This window comes from Nerophis lumbriciformis, linkage group LG35 (assembly GCF_033978685.3).
Source record: "Nerophis lumbriciformis linkage group LG35, RoL_Nlum_v2.1, whole genome shotgun sequence".
Lineage (NCBI taxonomy): Eukaryota > Metazoa > Chordata > Actinopteri > Syngnathiformes > Syngnathidae > Nerophis > Nerophis lumbriciformis.
Genome location: NC_084582.2, coordinates 18577500 through 18602185, shown reverse-complemented (window position 1 = coordinate 18602185; position 24686 = coordinate 18577500). Strand labels below are relative to the sequence as shown.

At 39.2% G+C, this 24686-nt stretch overlaps 1 protein-coding gene across 3 annotated transcripts in view; it reads left to right on the top strand.

Moving 5' to 3' along the window:
- The first annotated feature begins 1537 nt into the window (after positions 1 to 1537).
- acsl4a (acyl-CoA synthetase long chain family member 4a) overlaps positions 1538 to 24686 on the top strand; it is a 26033-nt gene continuing 2884 nt past the window's right edge. The window contains exons 1-13 of one of the 3 annotated variants that reach the window (XM_072912326.1): positions 1538 to 1671; positions 6225 to 6739; positions 6816 to 6993; positions 8365 to 8474; positions 11656 to 11791; positions 15723 to 15873; positions 16076 to 16199; positions 16281 to 16352; positions 16443 to 16582; positions 16718 to 16890; positions 20339 to 20407; positions 20506 to 20694; positions 20767 to 20881. In XM_072912326.1, coding sequence (XP_072768427.1) covers positions 6386 to 6739; positions 6816 to 6993; positions 8365 to 8474; positions 11656 to 11791; positions 15723 to 15873; positions 16076 to 16199; positions 16281 to 16352; positions 16443 to 16582; positions 16718 to 16890; positions 20339 to 20407; positions 20506 to 20694; positions 20767 to 20881 — 1811 coding nt within the window. In that variant the 5' untranslated portion in view covers positions 1538 to 1671; positions 6225 to 6385. Of the gene's footprint in view, positions 1672 to 2233; positions 2349 to 6224; positions 6740 to 6815; positions 6994 to 8364; positions 8475 to 11655; positions 11792 to 15722; positions 15874 to 16075; positions 16200 to 16280; positions 16353 to 16442; positions 16583 to 16717; positions 16891 to 20332; positions 20408 to 20505; positions 20695 to 20766; positions 20882 to 24686 lie in introns of those variants that run through there. The other 2 variants (XM_061927852.1, XM_061927851.1) reach the window with 2 other exon arrangements.

Below are 24686 nucleotides of genomic sequence, written 5' to 3'. Positions count from 1 at the left end.
AGTCAAAGAGGTATATAAAATCTTTTAAGTGTCACGCACAATTAAATAAAAATGTTTTCAGCCTAGATTCGAACATTGCCAACGTTGAGGCCTGTCTTTACATCTGGAAGTGTTCCAGATTTTTGGAGCATAAAACTGAAATAGAATTTTTGTTAAACACAAGGCACCTCGTTTCAGCAACAATCACTGAGAATGGAGCATCTTTAATATTGTTCAGTATTGCACACTATAAGGATAGGAGAGGTGCTTTATTGTCATTGTATTTGCAACACAACAAAACTTTGTTGAGCAATCCTATACAACAGCATCTTTCTGATCTCTCCCTCCCTCCCTCCCTCTCCCTCCCTCTCCCTCTCCCTCTCTCTCTCTCTCTCTCTTTCTCTCTCTCTCTCTCTCTCTCTGTCCACTACTTGCTGTACATATCCTACCAAGTCAGACCTACACTGTTTCAATGTCCATTTCTCTGATGATACAATTGTTGATGACTGAAGTGATGATAACAACCAAGCCTACCCACCCCCCTTCACATCCCACACCCCGGATTGTAAATAATGTAAATAATTCAATGTATATACTCTAATGATGATTATCTTGTGTGATGACTGTATTATGATGATAGTATATATCTGATAGTATATATCTGTATCATGAATCAATTTAAGTGGACCGGCCACGACTTAAACAAATTGAAAAACTTATTCGGGTCTTACCATTTAGGTCAATTGTACGGAATATATTTACTTCACTGTGCAATCTACTAATAAAAGTCTCAATCAATCAATCAAAAAGGCAAGTTATCAGTGGATAGATGATAGATATGGCGATGAATAAAAAACAGTAATATAGTGGATGAATGAACGGTTAAAGTGGCAGGGAATAGACCACGAATTGATTAACGTGGACCCCGACTTAATCAAGTTGAAAAACTTGTTCGGGTGTTACCATTTAGTGGTCAATAGTACGGAATATGCTGTACTGTGCAATCTACTAATAAAAGTTTCAATCAATCAATCAATGAATTGATTAACGTGGACCCCGACTTAAACAAGTTGAAAAACGTATTCGGGTGTTACCATTTAGTGGTCAATTGTACGGAATATGTACTGTACTGTGCAATCTACTAATAAAAGTTTCAATCAAAAAGATAGGTTAGTTTGCAGTGGATAAATAAACAGTTGAATTGCAGTGGAAGGTTAGTAATCGTGGACTGAATAAATTATCAGTTAAAGTGCAGTTAATAAATAAGCAGTGCTGGTGTATTGAGTAAATTAACAGGTATGCAGTAAATCAAATAGTTATAAATCGAAGTTTGGATTTCATTAGACTAATCTCTCATCACTTGAATTTTAAATACATTAAAACGGTATATTTATCGTTCCGTTCCCGACATGAAACATTACTTTATAATATCAAACCCAAAACAAAGGCGTTTTATTGTGAAACGACTCGAACATAGGGGGGGGGGAGCGTTTATTGCTATTGCGCATGCGCGTATGAAACGTATTTTGGGGGCTTGTGGGAGGCGGAGGTGTTGAGAGGATTCGGCTTGCTGATTGGTCAAGAGAAATGGAATCAGATGACGTATTAGTTCCGGGTTTGTGTGAGTTAAGAAGAGGTAACTGTCGGTCATTGTGAATGGAGACACGACTGGCCGGGTCTCAACTGCACAAGGTAAGAATGCCGCTAGCCTGCCAATTAAGCTAAGTATCACTCGCCTGCCGGCCACACTAATCTTATTACCGACTTTATCCGTTTGTACATTTATCTTGGGGTTAATTTGAAAGGGCAGCGTACAGTCGGTTTAATCAAACTTACTATTCCTCCGTTGTCGGCGGGTATTAACGGTCGTTCGAACACAAGCTGACACATAAAAGGAGCTACAGCCGCTTTTGACATATTTCCCCCATCGTGCCGCTTGCTTCTATCTTTTATAAAAAATAGCAACAAAAAAGTGACTTTTATGACTCAAGATGGCAGGGTTTGATTTCCCTGACGCACGTGAGTAGATTACGGCACCCTGCTATTAAACAATGTCGTCACACAAATTCAGCATGTTTTCTTGTTAACTACATTATGATTCACGATAGACTATACATTCGGGAACATTAGTCAGCCACTGTTTCGCAACACAACGGCGCTTTTTTATTCATAATACGCCACGTTGCGTGGGCTTACTTGTACCCTATGATGAAGACGCTGGCCTCTTGTGTGTAGTAACACACGTCATGGTCGTCATATGCCATATTGAGGGAGGTATTAGTTCATATAATCTTCCATTCAAAGTGAGGAGCTTCATCTAAAAGAGGTTACCAGCATCAGCGAGCAGAGCTTGAACTTGACCGGGTGGGGTGAGTGTGTGGTGTGCTGCCATTGGTTGTCTGCTGGGGGTCTTCATGCTGTCATTATTGAAGGGATGACTAGCTGATACAAATAACACTCCTAATCGCTACATCCGATGAAATCTTATACGTCTCGTCTCGTACGTTAATGAGCTAAATAATATTTTTTGACATTTTACGGTAATGTGTTAATTTTTTTTTTATTTAGCCTTTATTTAACCAGGTAAAAATGCCATTGAGATCAAGGATCTCTTTTCCAAGGGAGACCTGGCCAAGAGGGCAGCAGCAAGGTTACAGTAAACAACACATAAAACATCACATTTCCAACATTAAAACTTGCTCACATGACACATGTGCATACAGACCAGGTAGACTGCAGTCCTTTCACAGAAGCTTTAAACTCATTCAATGTAACAAGGGTTTGAAGTTCAATATTCGATTGTAGGTTATTCCAAGCCTTTGGTTCTGAAAACCTAAATGCTTTCTTGCCCAGTGGCACACATAAGTCGCTCCTGAGTATAAGTCGCACCCCTGGCCAAACTATGAAAAAAAAACTGCGACTTATAGTCCAAAAAATACGGTACTTTTATTTATTTGATAAAATCTCCTTCGGTAAGTCGCTCTTATTTGTTTGTGTGGCCGCTTTCATGTTAAACAAAACAATATCAAACTGTTTTGGACAACTACCACTTTGTGCTGACCTCCAATGTTTTGTTGTTCAAATTTTTGGACCATGGGCCATCTTCATAACCTGACTCTTGCCAGATCCTTGTAGTTCGCTGAGCTCCACACAAGGATCTGGGACTTCTCAATAGATGTATTTCAGAAGGCAGGGCATTGTAAACCAATCATTGTATGTGATTGGATAAACCACTTGTCCGTTATCTTGAATGACGTGCTACTTCAACCACACGCATCGAAATCAACCCGTGACGCTGATGAGAGCGAAGCTGGGAAATCCGAAACAAGAGCCAACATATTCGATAACGACAGAGCGAAAAGTTAGAACTTTTACTGAAACAGCGCAGCAATGTCAATAGACGATCGATGACCCAAAACAGTTGAAATAGCAGAATCAATGTTAGCACATGACTCCTCGCTTGTTTGAATCAAACAGTTGCTTCGGCGCTATGTCACATCTATGAAATCCCGCCCGGCGATCCTGATTGGTTAATTTTTTTTGCTATTTTGAAGGAGTTTGCATTGCCCTCGAGCCCAAATCCTTGTGTGGAGCTCAGCGAACTCCAAGGATCTGGCGAGAGTCAGGTTACCATCTTCAGCCTACAGTTTTTTTTTCATTGTCTTTTGACATATTGTAAACATGGCATAACATTATTTAGACATATTGTTAGATATTAGACAAATTTGATTTGTTGCCCTCAGTAATCACAAAAAAACTAAATGTGGAGGTTTAATTCAGATAGGTGAGCATATGATCGGTTTTAACATCTGTAATAGATCAAAGTCCTTTTCTATAATTTTTGCACCCTATGCCTGGGCCGATGATCTATAGGCCGGTTAATTAAACGATAAATGAAAATGCACTTGAAACATTGCCATGTCCGTGTGTCTTTTTGCTTCCAAACAGGGTGTAAGAGGGTTCACTCTGTTTTGCTCTCAGCACCTGAGCATATTCGTTCAATTAGATAGAGTAAAGACATGCACCTGGGGATAGGTTGATTGGCAATACTAAATTGGCCCTAGTGTGTGAATGTTGTCTCTGTGTTGGCCCTGCGATGAGGTGGCGACTTGTCCAGGGTGTACCCCGCCTACCGCCCGGATGCAGCTGAGATGGGCTCCAGCGACCCCAAAAGGGACAAGCGGTAGAAAATGGATGGATGGAAAGTGGAGTAAACGTTGGTCAAACGTTGTCTGTGGCTCCGTTTACACTGGACAGCAAATCCGATTTTATTTTTTTTTGCCCTCATGTGACACAGATCGGATATTTTTTGCCAGTCTAAATGTGCGAAAGTCCCTCAAATCTGATCTTTTAGTATTAGATTTGGGTCACATCAGGAGGCAGTCCGAATCCGTTTGGAATCTGATCTTTTCAAATGTGACTGCACTCTAAACGGCAATGTGACTTTTATGTCATCTTTGGTCGAGCTATGTCATTCGTGTGTGCAGCACAATTACCGGTACTTTCCTTTTTTGCTATTTTCTTCTTCCTCCTCCTACAGTTGTTTTACATCATCTGCCTATGTCCTCTACAAACCAGCCACAGCAAAAACCCACCAACACGCTGATCTGTGGCGTCCATGTTTTCTCCTGTAGTAGCGACTTATTCGTTTACGGAATCTGGTGAACTTTGTTTTTCCCTTTATCGAACAGCACATGAAAGTCACGTAGAAGCAACGTTTAATTTTCCTGAGGGAACTCTCCTGAAGGAATCCATAAATATCTATCTGTCTACATTGGGACCACGTTGGGCATTATTATTATTATTATATATTTTTATCCATCCATCCATTTTCTACAGCTTGTCCTTTTTATATTGGTGCTTAATTTGGCCTCAAAATAAAGCTGTTAATGTTTATCATAAAAAAATTGTAGGACAATATATGTTTCCTGCAGCAAAATGTGTTGTTGGCCAAGGCCTGTCTGTCACCCCTGGGGGTACACTGGCTTGACAATATCAACACAACTGTTTGTATTTGATACTTTTAAGTAATGACAACATGTTTAACCAACAATCTTTGAAGAGAAAGAAATCATTCAACTCAATTTCAAAGGAAACATTTGCAATATATACAATTCACACACATAGAATGTTGGAACGCATATTTGCCATTTATCAAGGTACTTTTAACCTCACAATTTTTTTAGTGAATGAATGCAGAACAGCAGAATATTTACAGTAGAAAGGTAATGTAACTACCAACATGATGTCAGTATGACTCAGTGCTTCCACAATCTGTATGTTAAGTTCAAATGTATTCGTGGTCGGTCCTCTTAAAATGTTCAACAAATCTAATGGAAACTTTTAAGACACGAACGTATCATTCTTCTCAATGAGCACAGGGTGCTGCCGTAAGCCCCTCCTGCACCTAACAGTACTCATAGGCGGCTCCATCTTGTGACATCAAAAATGTCAAGCAACGTGGGAAAGTTTGTTTGTAGTTGTAAAAATGTGTTTCACTTTTTAACATGTTTACTCACTTTTTTTAACATGCGTCATATCACAGACAATTATGCAAATATGACCATTACATCACCCACCTGCAACTCGCTCTTGCCAAAAGAGTGCATTCCTGTGGGAAACACTGAATATAATTTTATCTCTAATCAATGTGCTCTGCCCTTTTTAAAAAGCTGCCAAGAATGTTTTTACACTGATTTATTTAAAACATCTGTATTCATTCAAATGTTTTTGTATATTCATTCATTCTTTTTTGTTATTCAAATGCTTTCTTCCTACCCCATACCTGGTTCATTTTTAAGGTTTGGTTGATACAAACGGTACAGTTTCTTTGGTTGTGGTTCTCCAAATGCAGTAACGGTATCATTTAACGTCAAACTCAAAAACTGAAGTAACATTTTTTGAGTCATGTGTAAACGTGTTTAATACACATATTGTTAACTTTAAGGACAAAGGCTGGCTCTGGAGGTAATTTGCATCACATCTGCTTCTCATGCAACTCATTTTTAACATTCTTAGTTTTCGCACAGGTCTAAAAATAGCTAATACTAATACAAGTGATAATGCACGTGATTAGGCCAGTCTTACTGCTTTGAGTGTCCTTTTGTGGTATGCTGGCAGGTATTGACATTACACTTCTACTGTATAGGAATACTTATCATATAAATGCAATATAATTGAAGATATGTGTCAAGTGTACGTGGGACATCTATACATTTGTAACAGTGTTTCCTGTTTTATTTCAGTTCAAGACTTAACATCTGGCGGACAGTGGACCTTCTATTTAATTCAGTACATTTCCTGCTCTGACGGTTCTACTCATTACTTTTTAAAAAGACCAGCACACTGAAGCTGGACTTGTGCATCACTTACTCTCCACCCCTACCCTCCTACCTCTAGTAGCAGTATGGGTCATCAGTCAAACACTGTCCAATCTATCATCCTTTTTCCAATCCACCTACTGGTGTGGCTGTACTCCATCCTTTCCTTCTTACCATGGTACTATATCACTGGGGCTGGCCAAAGGAATACTCTGGCCAAGCGGGTCAAGGCCCGCTCCAAATCAGGCCATGCGGAGGGACCATACCGCTCTGTGGACCACTTTGACACGCTGGCCAAGGTGGACTGTCCCGGCAAAGACACACTGGATAAGTTGTTTGATTTTGCTGTGGAGCGCTTTGGAGAAGCTCCCTGTCTCGGCACCAGAGAAGTACTGAGTCAGGAAAACGAGATACAGCGCAGTGGGAAAGTTTTCCAAAAGGTAAGAATGGAAATAATGTATTCATAGAGATTAAGTGTGTACTTAAGACTAAAATGTGTGATTTTGCTCCTACCAGCTGATTCTCGGTGATTATAAATGGCTATCCTACAATCAAGTGGATTCTCTTGTCAGTCAGTTCGGAAGAGGACTTGCTGCCCTTGGCCAGAAGCCAAAAAACACAGTTGCTATCTTCTGTGAGACCCGAGCAGAGTGGATGATAACAGCCCAAACATGCTTTAGGCACAACTTCCCATGTATGTATTTAAGGTTGTCTGGTCTATTGTTTGGAAAATGCAACAAGTTCTATGCAATGTAATATTTTCATTCATTCAGGCTCAGTGGCGTGCCGTGAATTTGACATCTTGGGCTTCAGTGATGTCCGACGTTAATAAATACCTCTCATAATACCATAATTTATGTCACCACATGACCACGCCCGGAGAAATACAATACAGAAACACACCTGTGCACTACTGGGAATTTAATCACCTCAATAGTCTACAAAACGGGCTATTTTCTGACGCATTTAAATATCAATAAATCCGCATCGACAATTAAAACATCTCTTTGGGGTATTGTCAATTAAAATATTTGTAGAAGCATATTAAACATGAAAAAATACAGAAACTATTTTTTAACCCACAATTTGCAGAAGCCAGGGGTACCCCTCATGGTTGGTTGATTGGATTGATAGTGGGAGGCAAACCATTTCACTGGCTGGAAAAGGTTAGCTAGCTCCGGGGTTGACTGACCTCGTCTCACGAGATTTAGCTTCTCTTAAAATGGCCTTGCAAGTATTTCTGCAACCAAATCATTTTGCTCTTTTGGACATTGTGGGTTAAAAAAAGTGAGTAGATATCTACATTTTTCTGCTAGCCGGGTGTGGCTCTGGGATATCTAGATTTCGCTGCTAGCCGGGTGTGGCTCTGGGATATCTAGATTTCTCTGCCAGCCGGGTGTGGCACTGCCTGCTTTCACAAGTGAGTATGCAATCACAGGATGGCAACACTGGAGCCTTATATGACATGAAGAGAATATGATGAAGACTTTTATATATTCAGAGAAAGTAAATAAAAAATTAGATAAACTAATCAATTTATAATCATGATTTATGTGAGGCCAGCACAAAAGACCTTGCTGGCCCCCACGGCCCACCACTCTTCAGATTATTCTACTCTCAGGGCATTAAGTTGATTGCAACTGGACTGTTCAGATTGTCTTCAAATATGTTTTTTTTCTTATCTGAGCAGGCTTCATTAGTTAATGCTCACAGACTTTCGTAGGACAGCTCTAGTCTGAGAGGATGGGGCTGGATCCAACAGCATTTATACTTTGTAAGTAGGGAAATGCCCAAACAAGGATGTTTTTGCTTTATTGTGATGCTGAACAACAGTTAAGAAACCACCGTCCTCTCAGACTCGAGCTGTTTTACCTAACTGATGAAATAGGCTCCAGCGACCCCAAAGGGAATAAGCGGTAGAAGATGGATGGATGAAAAACAAAACATCTTCTAAAACATTCTGAACCGTCCAAATGCAATGGTTTCCATGCCTGATGATAAAACAAGCGTTGTATTATATACACAGTCGTATATACATTTTTATATTCTTTTGTTTTCACAACAGTGGTGACCTTCTACGCCACGTTGGGCGAGGATGCGATTGCCTTTGGACTGAATGAAACCGGAGTTTCACATCTTGTTACTAGTGTGGAACTGCTGGAGTCCAAGCTGAAAGTGAGTTTATCCCTTACAACACAGGATTACCATCTGCATCGCCATTTCTCACGTTTTCCACTGCGCATTTGTGGACATAACACTGATTATGATGTCATAGCAGCAGGACCGCATGGAACCTTTTATTCACTTGTGGAATTTTAGATAGTTAGAAAGTTAAAGAAAAAAAAGATGCTGTTTTGAGGACATTTTATTTAAAAAAAGAAAAACATTTAAATATGGTGTCCTTTAACATTTTTGTTTTGGTTCACAAAGCCCAGAGGTTTTCAATTAAAAATGAGGCTGTAGTTTTTTTAGACAAATCAATTCTTTAGAAGTTTAAAAAAGCACAGTAAAACGTGACCAAATATCTTTGGCATGGTCTTATTGTACAAACTTCCTTATTGACCATGGCTGCACTATATTAAATCAGTCTTTCTAGGATTTTGTGATGTCGCGATTACACCAATTTATCCAAATTCAACCAATCTCCACAAGTTTTCACTACTTATCCGCCTTTTATGGTCAAACTGCATCATTTCCGCCAATTCAACAAGGAACAGCAACGTGTAACAATATATCAACTCTTTATTGCTCAAACGATACAATTGTTGTCCTCCCGCATAGCTCAGAACTACTTGTTTTTGTCTGCAAAACTAACGTGCGTGCGTGTGTGTAATTTTAATTAATTTAATTTTTTTTGTTTTTTTTCTATCTCATTTCTACTTTACATGCGTTTATCAGGTCCGCCAAATTATTATTTTTTAAACAAGATTAATCACATTTTGGAATTCGAATAATGATTAATCACATGTGATTACTAACTTAACCGTAATTAAAATTTGCATAAGATTTGTACACAAATTCTATTTTATTGTCAGCATATCATTAAGGAACATTTTTAATCGTTTTACTTGATTGCATGTCATTTATTTGCACAAAAATTGTAAGTTTATCTGAAGTTCTTTCAGGCTGTATTTTGGAGTGAAATTTGCCAGCGAGCACACCAGTTGGAACCTCCTCACTAATTTTTGTACTGACTTATGCATTGATCTGATAGTTGACTGTATAGCGGTTAAGGTAAAAAAGCTTGTATGGTCAAAATAAAGTGCATGAAATATTCTAAGTGTGTTCATGATTAATGGTCTATCTTTTTGTAATTAATCACATGAGTTACCTTGTTAGCCCTAATTTATATACATGCAAACTGCTTTTATTTGTGCACAGTAGTGTAATGTGATGATAATTTGCCATTGTGTCATACCAATAAATATTAGAGCTTTCAACAGTTCACAAATGCTCGTAACGTGCGGTGGTAAATGTTTTATATCTTAAATAAAATGTTGCAACTTGTGGATGACAGAGCAGACAATGGACAATAAGGAAGCCTTTGGTGTTTCCTTTTGATTTATAATGCATTTGAACTGTGATTAGTTCTAAGTAAGACTGGGTATCATAGCTAATTTCCCGAATTGATTACATTTTGATTCATAGTGTCCTAAATAAGTTATTATGAAGTGATCTACACCTAAATATTTGAAATGCTCCATTTTCTCCCATCATAAACATCTTTGATCAGTTTAAACTTTCCTAAAAGTTTCAAAAGGGCAATTTTGACATAAAAGAACTGCAAGTATTTGTGTTCAAACATTGCATGATATTGTTTATTTAAATACAAAATAATAGTAAATATGTAAGATTCTTCTGGGACTCTTATTTTGTGCAGTCAGACATGATGTAATGCACAGCAATTTGACTGTGCGCTTGGTTTTTCTGACAGTGCTCCATGCAGGGAAATGTAGATGTAAAGTACCTACCAAGTACAACTGCCGATCTTTTCTTACAAGAGACTTGGTTACAAATATAATCAGCAGCAATGACTGTTTCAGTCAGATGTTTACGTTGCGTGATCATAACTTAGTGTGGTTCACAGCTGGTTGGCACCTAGCGCATAGTCATTGAGACACTGCTGCTGTGGTTTTTTACACAAGACTACCAGGGGGATTGCGGTAATCGATATTATGCCTTGTGAATCGGTACTGTACAATTTTTAAGATATCAATCAAATTAAATACTTTACCCAGCCTTCGTTATTATTAAAAAGCGGTACAGTAATATGACAAAGAGCTCAAATTATTTGCAAGGAGTGGTATGTGCTTTTTTATAGGTTAAAGTTACATGGAAATATTAAAAGATTGAACACAATGCAGTGCTATTAGTATAAAAAAAAAAAGCCTCAAAACATTGCAACTTTCTGCAAATGTAGCCACAAATTTATTTATTTTAGGCAGCAACAATCATAAAAAAGCTTGTGTAATTATTAATTTATGGTGCATACAATTATCATAACATTTGATATATTTTCTTTAGAGGCAAAAACATAATACATACATTTAAAACAATCGTTTTGCTCTTTCAATTGTTGCTGCTTATTGTCCTGTTGATGGTTGGCATATCAACTGATAATCTGGTGAACGCACAATGCTTTTTCTATTCTTGTCATTGTGTATATTTAACTAACAAGTAGATTATGCAGGGCTCTGACATTCATCCGCCCGACACACGCACACAGGCATGCGTACAATGCAGACGACTATTGCAATTGCTTCTTTATATTTTAATAATTGAAAGGCTCAGACTCTCCACCTAATATAATACCGAGTACTGTAGATGCCTGGTTGGTACTCAGTGATTGAGTGAAGATCTGCCATAATTGTTTGAGGAAATGCAATAGAGGTGATAATGGATAGAAGAACAGTAATGCATTAAATGATAAAGAATGGACGAACGTCCTGTCAAAGAACAAAACAGGCTTCTTTGTTTCAGATTAGTGAGCGGCAATTTTTTTTTGGTCTTTGTTAGTGAACTTTATCTGATGTTGGACAGCAAAGCAATATGACGACACGTTCCTGCAAAACCCTAAGTAGCACATTTCCATTTATCGGGGGATGGTCAGGATATGCTGTGATGTAGTTATCCTTTGTATTCAATTTCGTCCTTAATTTTTTTTCTTGACATTAGTTCTTAGTATTTCTAAATATCCAAGCTCAGACATGTCTTCAACTTTGTCCTTTTTGTCTTGACATTATTTCCGAGTATTGCTAATTATCCAACCACATAGACAATCTGCCGTCTTATACCGAGATATCATTGCATGCATAAAGCATTGTGTTGACACCACCTTTGTGTTCTTGTTTTCTAGAATGTGCTTCCACAGATCCCAAAACTTAAACACATTATTTATGTGGACAAGAAGAAGGTGACCACAGAGGACTATCCAGCAGGACTCCAAATCCACAGCATGCAAGCTGTGCAAGATCTTGGCGCACTTCCTGAAAGTACGTCTCCGCCTACTGTCACACCTTGTTTGTACATGCAATGCCTTGAGACATCATACCAGTTTAATTGTCGTATTCATTTCACAACAACCTGAAATACTTACACAGTTCTTTATAAATTTCACAACTTAATTAGGTATGTACTATAAATAGTACGGCATCATCTTGGCTGGGTACGTATCGCGCTAAGAAAGTGATGCATGCAAGTAAGAACCGTGAATGATTATTTTTAGTAAATGTAAGTTCATTATTAGCTGAAGTGCAGCGTTGATAGTGTCAGCTTTTAACCAAACAGCTCACTGCTTTTGAATTTTCTCCTTGTCTGTTTACGTCACAGCTGTCTAAACTTTTTCCACCAAGGGTGACATACTGAATGTGGTTAAGATTTGGAATTTTATTTCAGTCAACTTTTAGCCTGTTCTTGTTACATTAGGCCTTTTTTTCCCTTTTCATTCTACAATGTGCCGCAGACCCCTTTTTAAAACACGAGCCGCGGTACACAATTGGCCCCCAGGGTTGCACTTTGGATGCCTTTTAGTTTGCGTATCACATCGCTGTTAAGTAAATTTTTGTATCTCTGCACCTGCAACGAACACTTTGCCTTTTGTGACCACTTGCATTTGATCGAGTAGGGGTTTAATGGCATTGTAAATACCACGCTGTTGTGGTTTCAAAGTTCTCACAATAATGGCGTGATGTGTGACAGTTAAAAAAAAAAAAACTGTCAGTGAAGTTTTTTCTGGTGCTGTTGATTTGGCCAGTCTGAGAAGTAAACTACATGTCTCAGAATCCCTTGTGCAGTCCAGGCATGGGACGCTATAAAGGGGAGAAAAAGAGGAAGGTGTGTTGGTAGTAGAGCAGGATTGTTGTTGCTCGTGAAGGTGTTCTGTGCCTGAAACTGCCATGTTAGACCGAAGTAAAGAAGTCTGCGTATTGCAAAGCGCGCCACCTTCGTCTCAAGAGTTCTAAAGCCTACACAGAAGCGTGGACAAAAAAAGGTTTGCTTACACTGCCAAGTAGGGCTGAGCAATATGGCAAATGATCACGATTAATTTTTCATATCATTCGATCTCGATTAATATCACAATTGTTTATTTTTTTAAAGCGGATTGTCCCGTGCAGGATTATACCGAGTACCACATTATACAGAGTACCGCATCCTTACTCTTTACTACTGCAGCATCTTGTAACAGACATTTCCACCATGTTTGATCGAGGTAATTAATGCTAACAGCTGACAATTGTCATTTTGTTCATATGTATATTAGTGTTTACTAGTAGTGCAAATGTACAGGTAACCCACGCTCCTGTCCATACCTGGGTTTAGGGCCACGGTTTTTCCTCTTTTTCAGTACATTTTGTGGGAGTGAAGAGAACACATTTTTTTCCTGTCATTTTGGGGTTTTTTTTCCTTGTCATCGCAAACATTCTGCAGTAAACAAAGTATAAGGTGTAGTGAAACCATAAGTCTTATATTTCAAGTTAACATTTACTAAACAATATTTTTCAAATGGTACATTTTTATTTGTATTCTATAATTACTTGTACACAGTGCTTCTCACTTGTGTTTTGGCAAACGGTAAGTGGTGACCCAGATTGGAGTTTTTTTTAAAGGAGTTTTTTTTTTAAACTCAAGTACTGTATCTTTTGTTTAATAAGAGTACATTACTGTACTGTAAAAGTGTACCAACACAAAACAAGTTTAATGATTGTCAGGGACAAAATGTTTTTCTATCAACAAAAACACCTGCAGAATTTGTTTAGTACATTGTGTAAAGAATTTTAGTAAATTTTTTATATCAGAAGTGGAATTTATGTAGACACAAACAAAAAGTCTGATTAAAAATATTTAGGTATAAAAGTGCCTTTTCTGATTTAAATTAGTGGGTGTGTTGATTCTCCCACTCAGGACAAATACATTCATATAGACATTCTGTGAGTGCCTGCAAGCCGTTCAGGGCATGATTACTAGTGAGCTGCAGCAGATGGTAAAGTTGGTCACTATAGTCACTACTCATTTTAAATGTTTCAACTTCTATACTAGTGTTAGTCATATTTATTTATTCTGTTCATCTGGGCTGCACTTAAGCTGTGGAAGAGGCACAACGTTAATCCAACATTAATTATGTCGTGACGAGACTGACTTTCGCGACGGTGGAACTAGATGGTCGCGCACACCCCAACATAAACATTTTCACATAAACACGGCAACATACACCAACTTGCACACATTCACAGACACACACAGGGTCGCGGTCAATAAAGGTGGATTGTTCTGTGCAGGATTATACCAAGCATCGTGGCTTCCCTGCTGATTACTACTACTGTAACTTAAGAGAGATTTCCATATTTGATCGAGGAAATATGCCAACAGTTGGTCACGGTGATCAAAGTCAAATTAAACGCGATCAACAATCACGATCGTTTAATCGCCCAGCCCTAGTAATATGAGAAGCTACTTAAAGAACACTCACCTGGGAAAGATCTTTGAAGCCAGCAATGCCACACATCAATTTTTGAGGTGTTCACATTATTAAAAGTTAAATTGGCAGTTATCTTTTCGGAATCATTATTCTCCAAATTAATATTAAACAATGAAGGACTAAAATTAACAATATTGTTTTACACTTGTTACACTGGATATTTACATTGTCAAAAGTTGTCAAAGTTTTTAACATTTGCTTCCTTTAAATATTATGTTCCTGCGCCAGTGTTTGTACTTAAAAAAAAAAAAAAAAAAAAAAAAAAAAAAAAAAAAAAAATTTGGTCATCTTTTTTTAAGCGGGGACAAAACCACAACAATACCGTACCAGCCTTTACAATGACAATATTGTACTGTGAGATTTTGACATTGTTACATCCTTATTGACGAGAGCATGCATGACACAAGAAACACTTCCTCTGTTTTGGCTTGTGGTCAAGAAGAGCCACAGCCGCTGATGCACTTTAAATTGCTTTATAAAAATGGGGAAAAAACGCACAGTGAACACACTATTTCAAGATCTTCTGTCGGCCACAACTCATGCTGGTACACCTCGATACGCCGTACCAAATAATCCTAATAATAATTCACTGTTTGACTTTCCGACCCCTTCAAACAATCCAATCCACTTTATTTATATAGCACATTTAAACAACAAAATGTTTCCAAAGTGCTGCACAACAATATTAAAAACAATATTCAAATATTATCCTTAGCTCCACCAAAGACTGAATAAAAACAAAAAATAAATACATATAAAACCAATATAAAATAATGATTAAAAACGATTTTAAAGGGTAAAACCAATTAAAACAGTAAATAGAAATCTAAATTTTAAAAACACAGGACAACAGAGGACCCCACAACTCACGTAGTGTTAAAAGCCGGAGAATAAAAGTGGGTCTTAAGACGAGACTTAAAACACTCCACTGTGGGAGCAGTTCGAACATGGAGGGGCAGAGTGTTCCAGAGCTTAGGGCCGACCACAGAGAAGGCCCTGTCTCCCCTGGTTTTAAGTCTGGTTTTGGGCACCACGAGCTGGAGCTGGCTCTCGGACCTCGGAGCGCGCGCAGGAAACACACACAAACGTAATTCATATTTTGGCCATCAGTTCCAATCAATTGTCTCGTGACCGGTGAACAATGCAGGTTTCAACCAGTAACCCTCACATTTTGCCTCAATTCTAGCTCAGCACTCCCACAACCTGATATCACCACCATGCTTCACAATGACTCTTAATTAGTTGCCAAGTTAATAGTGTGGTTTGTTGGGGCTTTGGGTTAGTGCCAAAACATTCAAGTCTATTGGAAGGGAGACACAAATTTTGTGTCAATTAATTTTTAATGTTTGAAAATGTACTGTGTTTAAATATGCGCAATGTTTTTCAGGGTATGTTGACTTAATAGGGAGGAGTCTTAAGCACAGTAACTAAAACACGGTGTTTTGCAGTGGGGCAGGAGCTTGTGAAACCGCAGCCCTCGGACCTGGCGGTGATCATGTACACCAGCGGTTCCACTGGCCGACCCAAAGGAGTCATGATTGTCCACAGTAACCTTATCGCCGGAATGACTGGCCAGTGTGAACGCATCCCAGGACTTGGGTAGGCTTTTATATGAAGAAAACATTCAGGCAAAGCTGTTGGGGGGGGAAAAAAAGGTCTATAAAGTTAAAGCGTGTCTGTCATACCCGAGATCTGAAAAGGTTACTTTGTGGCAGATCATGTTTATTTAATAAGGACTTGCGAATAACAATGTAGTTGCATAGCCGCAGAATCATATCCTTTCTTTGCTGTGTCTTGTCAGCCCTAATGACATCTACATCGCCTACTTGCCTTTGGCCCATGTGCTGGAAATGACTGCCGAGATCTCCTGTGTTACTTATGGATGTCGGATTGGCTACTCTTCCCCACACACACTGTCTGATCAGGTAAACACCCTGCACAGTGTGTAATGATATACAGGTTTGGACCAACCTTTGTGTTCTTCCTGTTTTTTTTTTTTTTTTTAGTCCTCCAAGATAAAGAGAGGAAGTAAAGGTGACGCCACTGTGCTGCAACCAACATTGATGGCAGCTGTGCCAGTAAGAATCATGCTGTTGTATTTAGTATGACACTCATTCACACTCCTCTGCGTTATTTAGTTGATCTTTTTTTCCCCCTCCCTCGTAAAGGAAATTTTGGATCGCATCAACAAGAACGTGATGAGCAAAGTGCAGGAGATGAGTTATGTACAGAGGATGCTGTTCAACCTTGGCTACCAATACAAACTGAAGCAGATCAGGCAAGGCTACGACGCGCCGCTCTGCAATACGTAAGGAAGAGCTCTTCTACATCCTCAATTATGTTGCTCCCTCGTATAATCAAAACAGCAGCAGGTTTAACTGCTACTTCATTAAAATGCCTGGAGGGGTGGAACTCGTTCTCACGGACATGCATCTTTGTGCAGCCTGTTGTTCAAGAAAGTGAGGAGTATTCTGGGAGGGCGGGTGCGCCTGATGCTGTCGGGAGGCGCTCCTCTGTCCCCTGCCACACAGAGGTTCATGAACGTCTGCTTCTGCTGCCCTGTGGGACAAGGATACGGCCTCACTGAAACCTGTGGAGCAGGCACCATCAGCGAGGGTGAGACCATGTCCCAACAACACTTGGAATATCCATTTATTGGCTGCTTAAAAACCACAAGATTAGCGTCAAATATGACGCGCCTTGTTTCCCTGAAGCAAATCAAGCCTGTCATTTCAGCCCAGAAAGCTAGTTGGTATGATGAAAACTGATATTGCATATAAGATCACACATTAGGGCAGTGTTTTTCAACCTTTTTTGAGCCAAGGCACATTATTTTCATTAAAAAAATACGGAGGCACACCACCAGTAGAAAAGGTTAAAAAATTAAACTCCACCAGGTTGTCATGCAGCTTCACGCCTTTCTTTGAGTGCTATTGCCCGCACCTGCTTTGTTTTCTCAATCAAGACTATTTAAGTTGCGTGTACGCTATCCTTCTTTGTGGGGACATTGTTGATTGTCATGTTGTGTACGGATGTGCTTTGTGGACGCCGTCTTTGCTCCACACGCTGTAAGTTTTTGCTGCCGTCCAGCATTCTGTTTTTGTTGACTTTGTAGCCAGTTCAGTTTTACTTTTGTTTTACATAGCCATCTCTATGCTTCAGTGCCTTTTCCTAGCGGCACTTGCCTTTTGTTACTTTTTGGTTTAAGCGTTACCTTTTTATCTGCACGCTGTTTCCCGCTGTGCTCTGCATATTGGGATCACGACAAACCATCCTCGACGCGTTCCGACTTCTACATGAAGTACCTGCTGCCACCTACTGATATGGACTACCGTATTTTTCGGACTATAAGTCGCAGTTTTTTTCATAGGTGCGACTTACTCTGGAGCGACCTATGTGTGAAATTATTAACACATTACCGTAAAATATCAAATACTATTTAGCTCATTCATGTAAGAGACTAGACGTATAAGATTTCATCGGATTTAGCGATTAGGAGTGACCGATTGTTTGGTTAACGTATATCATGTTCTAAATGTTATAGTTATTTGAATGACTCTTACCATAATATGTTACGCTAACATACCAGGCACGTTCTCAGTTGGTTATTTATGCGTCATATAACGTACACTTATTCAGCCTGTTGTTCACTATTCTTTATTTATTTTAAATTGCCTTTCAAATGTCTATTCTTGTTTTTGGGTTTTATCAAATACATTTCCCCAAAAAATGCGACTTATACTCCAGTGCGACTTATGTTTTTTTACTTCTTTATTATGCATTTTCAGCCGGTGCGACTTATACTCCGGAGCCACTTATACTCCGAAAAATACGGTATTACAAGATTACCCTGCCAAGCTCTACACTGCACAGGCACTAGACAACGGCACATTATGATTATTGATTTGCAAAAAATATTCTTTGGACCAATTAGGTGAAGTTGCATAATTTCCCACGGCACACCAGACAATATCTCACGGCACACTAGTTGAAAATCACTGCATTAGGGCATCACCGTGTTGAGTGTGAATGTTCTCCGTGTTGTTTTATCGGGTTTCATGCTTGTTAGCGTAACTGGACACTATGAATTGTCAACAGGTGTGAATGTGACTGGCTGTCAAAGGTTGTTTAGGTCATGTGATTGGCTGGTGACCAGTCAAGAATGTACTCCGCCTCTTGCCCAACCTCAGCTGGGATAGGCTTCAGCTTACCTGTAACCCTAATGAGGACAAGTGGTGTAGAAAATGAGTCTTGCTGTGTAAAACCATAATATCCAGACTTAGTGTACAATGCACTCGGAAAGTATTCAGTGCTTCACTTTTTTCACACTTTGTTACACAGCCTTATTCCAAAATGGAATAAATTAATTTTTGTCCTCACAATTCTACAGACAATACCCCATAATGATTTATTTTGCAAATTAATTAAAAATAAACTAAATAAATCACATGTACATATGTATTCACAGCCTTTGCTCAATACTTTCTTGATCCACCTTTGGCAGCAATTACAGCCTCAAGTCTTTTTGAATAAGATGCCACAATCTTGGCACACCTATCTTTGGGCAGTTTCACCCATTCCCCTGCTCAGCACCTCTCAAGCTCCATCAGGTTTGATAGAAGTGTTGGTTTTCATCCAGGTGTCTCTGGACATTGCTGCATTCATCTTGAGTCTAGTCAGGGAGGTGACCAAGAACCTGATGGTCACTCGGACAAATTTTTATTTTGTACATATGACTGCACACGTCTGTGTGTACACACTGACACATGAACTATTAACACAATATGTTTGTGTTCACTCAAATTTAACAAAAGACAGTGCCTATAACACAGCATATAGCTTTGTCCAGCTTGTTGGGGCCCGTTGGTGGATTTCCTTTTCGTGCACCAACACTTTTTTTACTTTTTCGATGGCCGGGTTGATTGCTTTCGCTCATTGAATAATTGTGTATTTAATGTAAACAATTTTATTTTGGTCTGATGTAACAAGGCTACAATTAATTGGCGGCATGAACCCTTAACCCTTGTGTGGTGTTCGGGTCTGTGGGAACCGTTCATTTTTTATTAAAAGAAAAATGATACAATTTTTCAAACTGAGACTGGCTCACTTTGGCTCATTTTCTGTGAAGAACATATCAGAATACATATTTAATGACCACACACCATACACATCCCCCCCCCCACACACATTCCTATTACATATAAGATGTCCGGGTCCAATGGACGCGGGGCTAATAGAAGTGTGGAAATTAATGTTCTGTGTACCACACACACACACACACACACACACACACACACACACACAGCAGGCCTAGACAGGAAGAGGAGGACAGAGTGTAGGTACACAGAACATCAGAGGGTCAAATGTGCGAGAAAATGAGAGCAGACAGTGTTGCAACCTTGTGTGGGAACGGAAGGTGCAAGAAGCAAAAAATAATAAACCCTGTGTGATGCAGAAACTGGCTAGAGAAATTCTCCGTGCAACGTTCATATTGTTACTCAGCAATAGATGTTTACCTTATCCCAATAAACATCTGTTCAGTATTTTAACATAAAAGTGTTTGATTTTGTGGCTTTTAATGGCTCACAAACATAAAAGTGTTTGTGAGGCATTAAAAGCCACAAAATGCAACGGGTCCATCAGACCCACAAACGTTTGTCTGAGTAACAACAATATGAACATTACACAAGGGTTAAAGTTCATAAATCAGCTACAGTGTTGTGGAAATTGTTGGGAGGGGGGAAACCGCAGACATGGTCTTTGCATTGCCTTGTACTTTGTCTTAACTGTAGAAAGATGTTCCCTAACATTCCTTAAATTCAAGTGCTGATGTTAAACATGTTTAGAAGTGTTTTTGGATTGTGACTATATGTGGAGATGTAACTAATCCAGATTGTGCAACCACAGAAACTGTCACTGATTTATTATCAGGCTGAACATACTTTTACAGCCACCAGTTGAGTTTTCATGTTGACTAGTTTTAATTTGATAAAAATGTGGGCTAAGACTTGAAAAGAGCAGTCAACTTGAGCATGTTTCTGACTTTATTGCATGCCAGTTGCAGACAACAGCACGGGTCGTGTCGGAGCACCACTCATTTGCTGTGAGATCAGACTGCGGGACTGGGCTGAGGGTACGTCCTTGTCAGACTTGTTGCCTCTTGTTCACATTCCAATATGAGAAGCCTTCATGGATTTGCTTTTTTTTTTCCACATTTGCTGCTTTTATCAGGTGGCTACACCAGCAAAGATGAGCCCAACCCAAGAGGCGAGATCCTGGTTGGCGGCCCCAACGTGACCATGGGCTACTTCAAGTACGAGAGCAAAGAGGAGGACTTCTTTGTGGACGAGAGCGGTCAGCGATGGTTTTGTACAGGAGATGTTGGCGAGGTTTACCCAGATGGATGTCTGCAGATAGTCGGTGTGTGTCACTTCAGTCTTCACACAGACATGACTTGTATCCTCTTCTTAATCCTTTCCTTTTTTTGTTCAGACCGTAAGAAGGACTTGGTCAAACTGCAGGCGGGGGAGTACGTGTCTCTCGGTAAGGTGGAGTCTGCTCTGAAGAACAGCTCCCTCATCGACAACATCTGTGTTTACGCCAACAGGTGAGTCACATGACACATTCTGCTGATTCTTGCTCATTTTGTCACGTTTCTTTGGTAACAAACCAGAGGCACAAGTCCATAGTCAAATGAGGGCCATGGCGCCTTCTTAGAAGCCAAACTAGGGATGATAATCGAAACCGGTTTTCCCGTTTGTTCGATAAGAAAAGAACCGAGTCCTCGGACTCTAATCCCTTTTTGAGAACTGGTACTCGTTATGGAGACCACTATAGTAAAGAAAAAGAGTTGGTTCTTTATTCGAATCCCTCGGAACGAATCCTGTCCCGACCAGAAATGCCCCGTGAGACATCACAAGAAATGACGTCACGTAGTTCAGTCATTAGGCGCAGATAAGGAAAGCAGGAAAAACAATGGACCGGAAAAAGCGCTCCAAGGTGTAATATAGTTCAAAACAAAAGGTATAATCCAATGAATAACTTTACTGAGAGATTTGAGTAGGGTACAAACACATGACGAACACCTTTACGACCAACCGGAAACATAGCAACCAGGCTAGCAACGCACCTCCCTTATGGCAGCTGTCGCAGCGTTCTTAAAGCAACCGCAGCGCATACATATATGACATCTCCCTTTTTTAACTTTTTGTTTTTCTTTCCTTGTAAACAAAACAAAATCACATGGTATATGTGTTGTCTGTCTAATTATAAATAATGTAGACGAGGCTTGTTGGCTGAGTTCTTGACGTTTACTTTCACAGCGTGCTCATAACCTCATTCTCAGCTGCCGGGTGGCGACATGCAACAACACTTTTCGGGGCTATCGCGCATGCTCGTCACTCTCGTTGCATGCTGGGTAGTGTAGTTATATTCCTAGCTCATAACATCACATTCCCTCTATAAAGAAATAATGTTAACTCAATAAAGTGTATTTATTTTTTTAGCTTTAACTTTTCATTTTTTAGCATTGTAACCACATTTGCAAAGAACTTTTCTCTTCATAGAATTTTCTTTCAATAAAGAAATAAAGTGCAAAAATGCCAAAGCATCATAACAAACAGTTACCGTATGTCAAATAGCAGCAGAAGTGCACTTTTTGGAGAACTGTATTATTTTCCGTTTTGTGCCCAAGGGACTGATTTTATTCAACACTATTATTATTTATACACCTATAGTGATCACAGAGACAGGTTGTTTTTGTGTTACTGTATATATTTATTTTTCTGAAAAATCCCACTTAATATACTTTGGGTAACAGTCAATATTTATTTATTTTTTTATTTTTTTAGGGGGGCAACAGTCAATATGTATTTATTAGATTTTATTTTTTTCTTATATAATAAAAGTGAGCTTTTTTGAAACCAAATATTGTTTTTTTCCATATACAACAACCTATCTGGACTCGATAAGAGAATCGATAAGGAATCTGTTCGATAAGAGGATTCGATAATAGGCTCAAACTCGATAATTTCTTATCAAACATCATCCCTAAGCCAAACTATAGCATTTCTCACAAAATTACTGGAAATTGGATGTGATTCTTACCAGCAGGTGGCAGTAGTGTCAATGCTACTTTCTAATCCCTGATTTGCACTGGATGCGTGTAATGGCAGCGAAATGCATCTCAGTTCCCACTACTCTTCTGTTGCGGTTCGCCGTGCATCGAAATAGCGTGGACTTTAACGAGATCTCGCGAATTCGCACATAATCACGTGATTTGAATAAACACAGCGGAACGTCTCAAGCTTTGTCGTCCATCCATACCCACAAGAATTTACTTGACTCGTGGAAAAGCTGACTGTTTTGCCTTGCAGAACTATTTTTTGTAGCAAGTAACCACACAACAGTGATGTCGTCCCTTGTAAGTGTTGTGAGTAAACACACATTTCATTTAACTCATACCAACCACTCCCTTGTATCAGTTGGTATTTGACACAAGACCCCATATAGCTGCCTGGGTTTGAATTTCAAACCTCCAGAACCGGCATGTTCTCCATTTTTGTCTACGAAGTGAAATTAAGTCTGAAATCTTTTGACAAGTTCACCATACCCGCCCATTAGAACGTTTTCCAAAGTGCAAAACACCATCTGCCTTGAAGACGGACTATTTTCTTTTGAGTAAAGCAGTGGTTCTTAACCTGGGTTCGATCGAACCCTAGGGGTTCGGTGAGTCGGGTTCGGCGGAGGTCAAAACACACCCGGCTCATCGTGTAAATAAAAACTTCTCCCTATCAACGTATTACGGATACGACAACAGCAGAAGTCACACTGATTTGCAGGTGTGTAATTTGTTATGAGTTTATGCACTGTGTTGGTTTTGTTCTTTGAACAAGGTGATGTTCATGCACGGTTCATTTTGTGCACCAGTAATAAAACATGGCAACACTTTAGTATGGGGAACATATTCACCATTAATTAGTTGCTTATTAACATGCAAATTAGTAACATATTGGCTCTTAACTAGTCATTATTAAGTACTTATTAATGCTTTATTCGGCATGGCCTTATTATAACCCTAACCATCTAACCCTAACCAATTAACTCTAAATTAAGTCTTTGTTACTTAGAATATGTTCCCCCAACTAAAGTGTTTTCAAAAACATATAACTTTGTCTTGAATTTGAAAAAAAAAAAAAATATCCATCCATCCATTTTCTACCGCTTATTCCCTTTGGGGTCGCGGGGGGCGCTGGAGCCTATCTCAGCTACAATCGGGCGGAAGGCGAGGTACACCCTGGACAAGTCGCCACCTCATCGCAGGGCCAACACAGATAGACAGACAACATTCACACTCACATCCACACACTAGGGCCAATTTAGTGTTGCCAATCAACTTATATATATATATATTTTTCACTAAAGGGTTCTGTGAATGCGCATATGAAACTGGTGGGGTTCGGTACCTCCAACAAGGTTAAGAACCACTGGAGTAAAGTATTTATTTGGTGTTTGTGTGTGACTTTATGTCCGACACAAGCAGATTTCGGCTAAATTGAACTGCTGTGTAGCAGCGACCGATGGAAAATAGAAACCTTGTGTATATTTAGCACTAGAATGTGGAACGGAAACGCCATGGCGGTGCTCGTCTGCACCGACACAAAGACTTGAATGGAAACAGAGCATCCAGTGAAAATCCAGGGTAAGCTTTAGAGGTCGTTACAAAAATGAACTAACAAAATAAAAGTGATAAATAACCAGGGATGATCTAAATCAGTTCTCCAGGTTGTTCGATAAGAAAAGAACCGATTCCATGGACTCGAATCCCTTTTTGAGAACTGGTTCCCGTTATCGAGGCCACTATAGTAAAGAAAAAGAGTTGGTTCTTTATTCGAATCCCTTCCCCACTTACAGTAAATGCCCCGTGGGACCTGCAATGTTATGCCCATTTGATTGTAGACTCTTACTGACACCTTGTGGCGATATGAAAATACTACGCAGCATTAGTTTGGGCACTTCCGGGTTGAGACAATTGAGAAGTACACAAGTTAGCTCTTACAAGCCTTGGAAAAGATAAGTCTGTAAGTAAGCTGTTTAACTTGTTTATGTAACTCAATATTAAGGTGGAAAGTGGTTTGATACTAAGATGTTTATTGAAAAACCATTTTTGTGCACTGTCTCAATGGATGTTTTGAGGACTTAAAATGGCTGCCAGTCGTATATTTCCACCATCGAAGTAGTTTCAACACTCAGAAGTATTTGTTTGATAGTACTGTATATTTGTGTGAAGCTAATATTTACAAATTGTGTATTACATTTCAGTATATTAATTGAATCACAGCTTATACATTTGTCATTGTGTGTATTTCAGTTTAAAAAACAAAAAAAACAAAAAACAGTCCAGTGCAAGACAA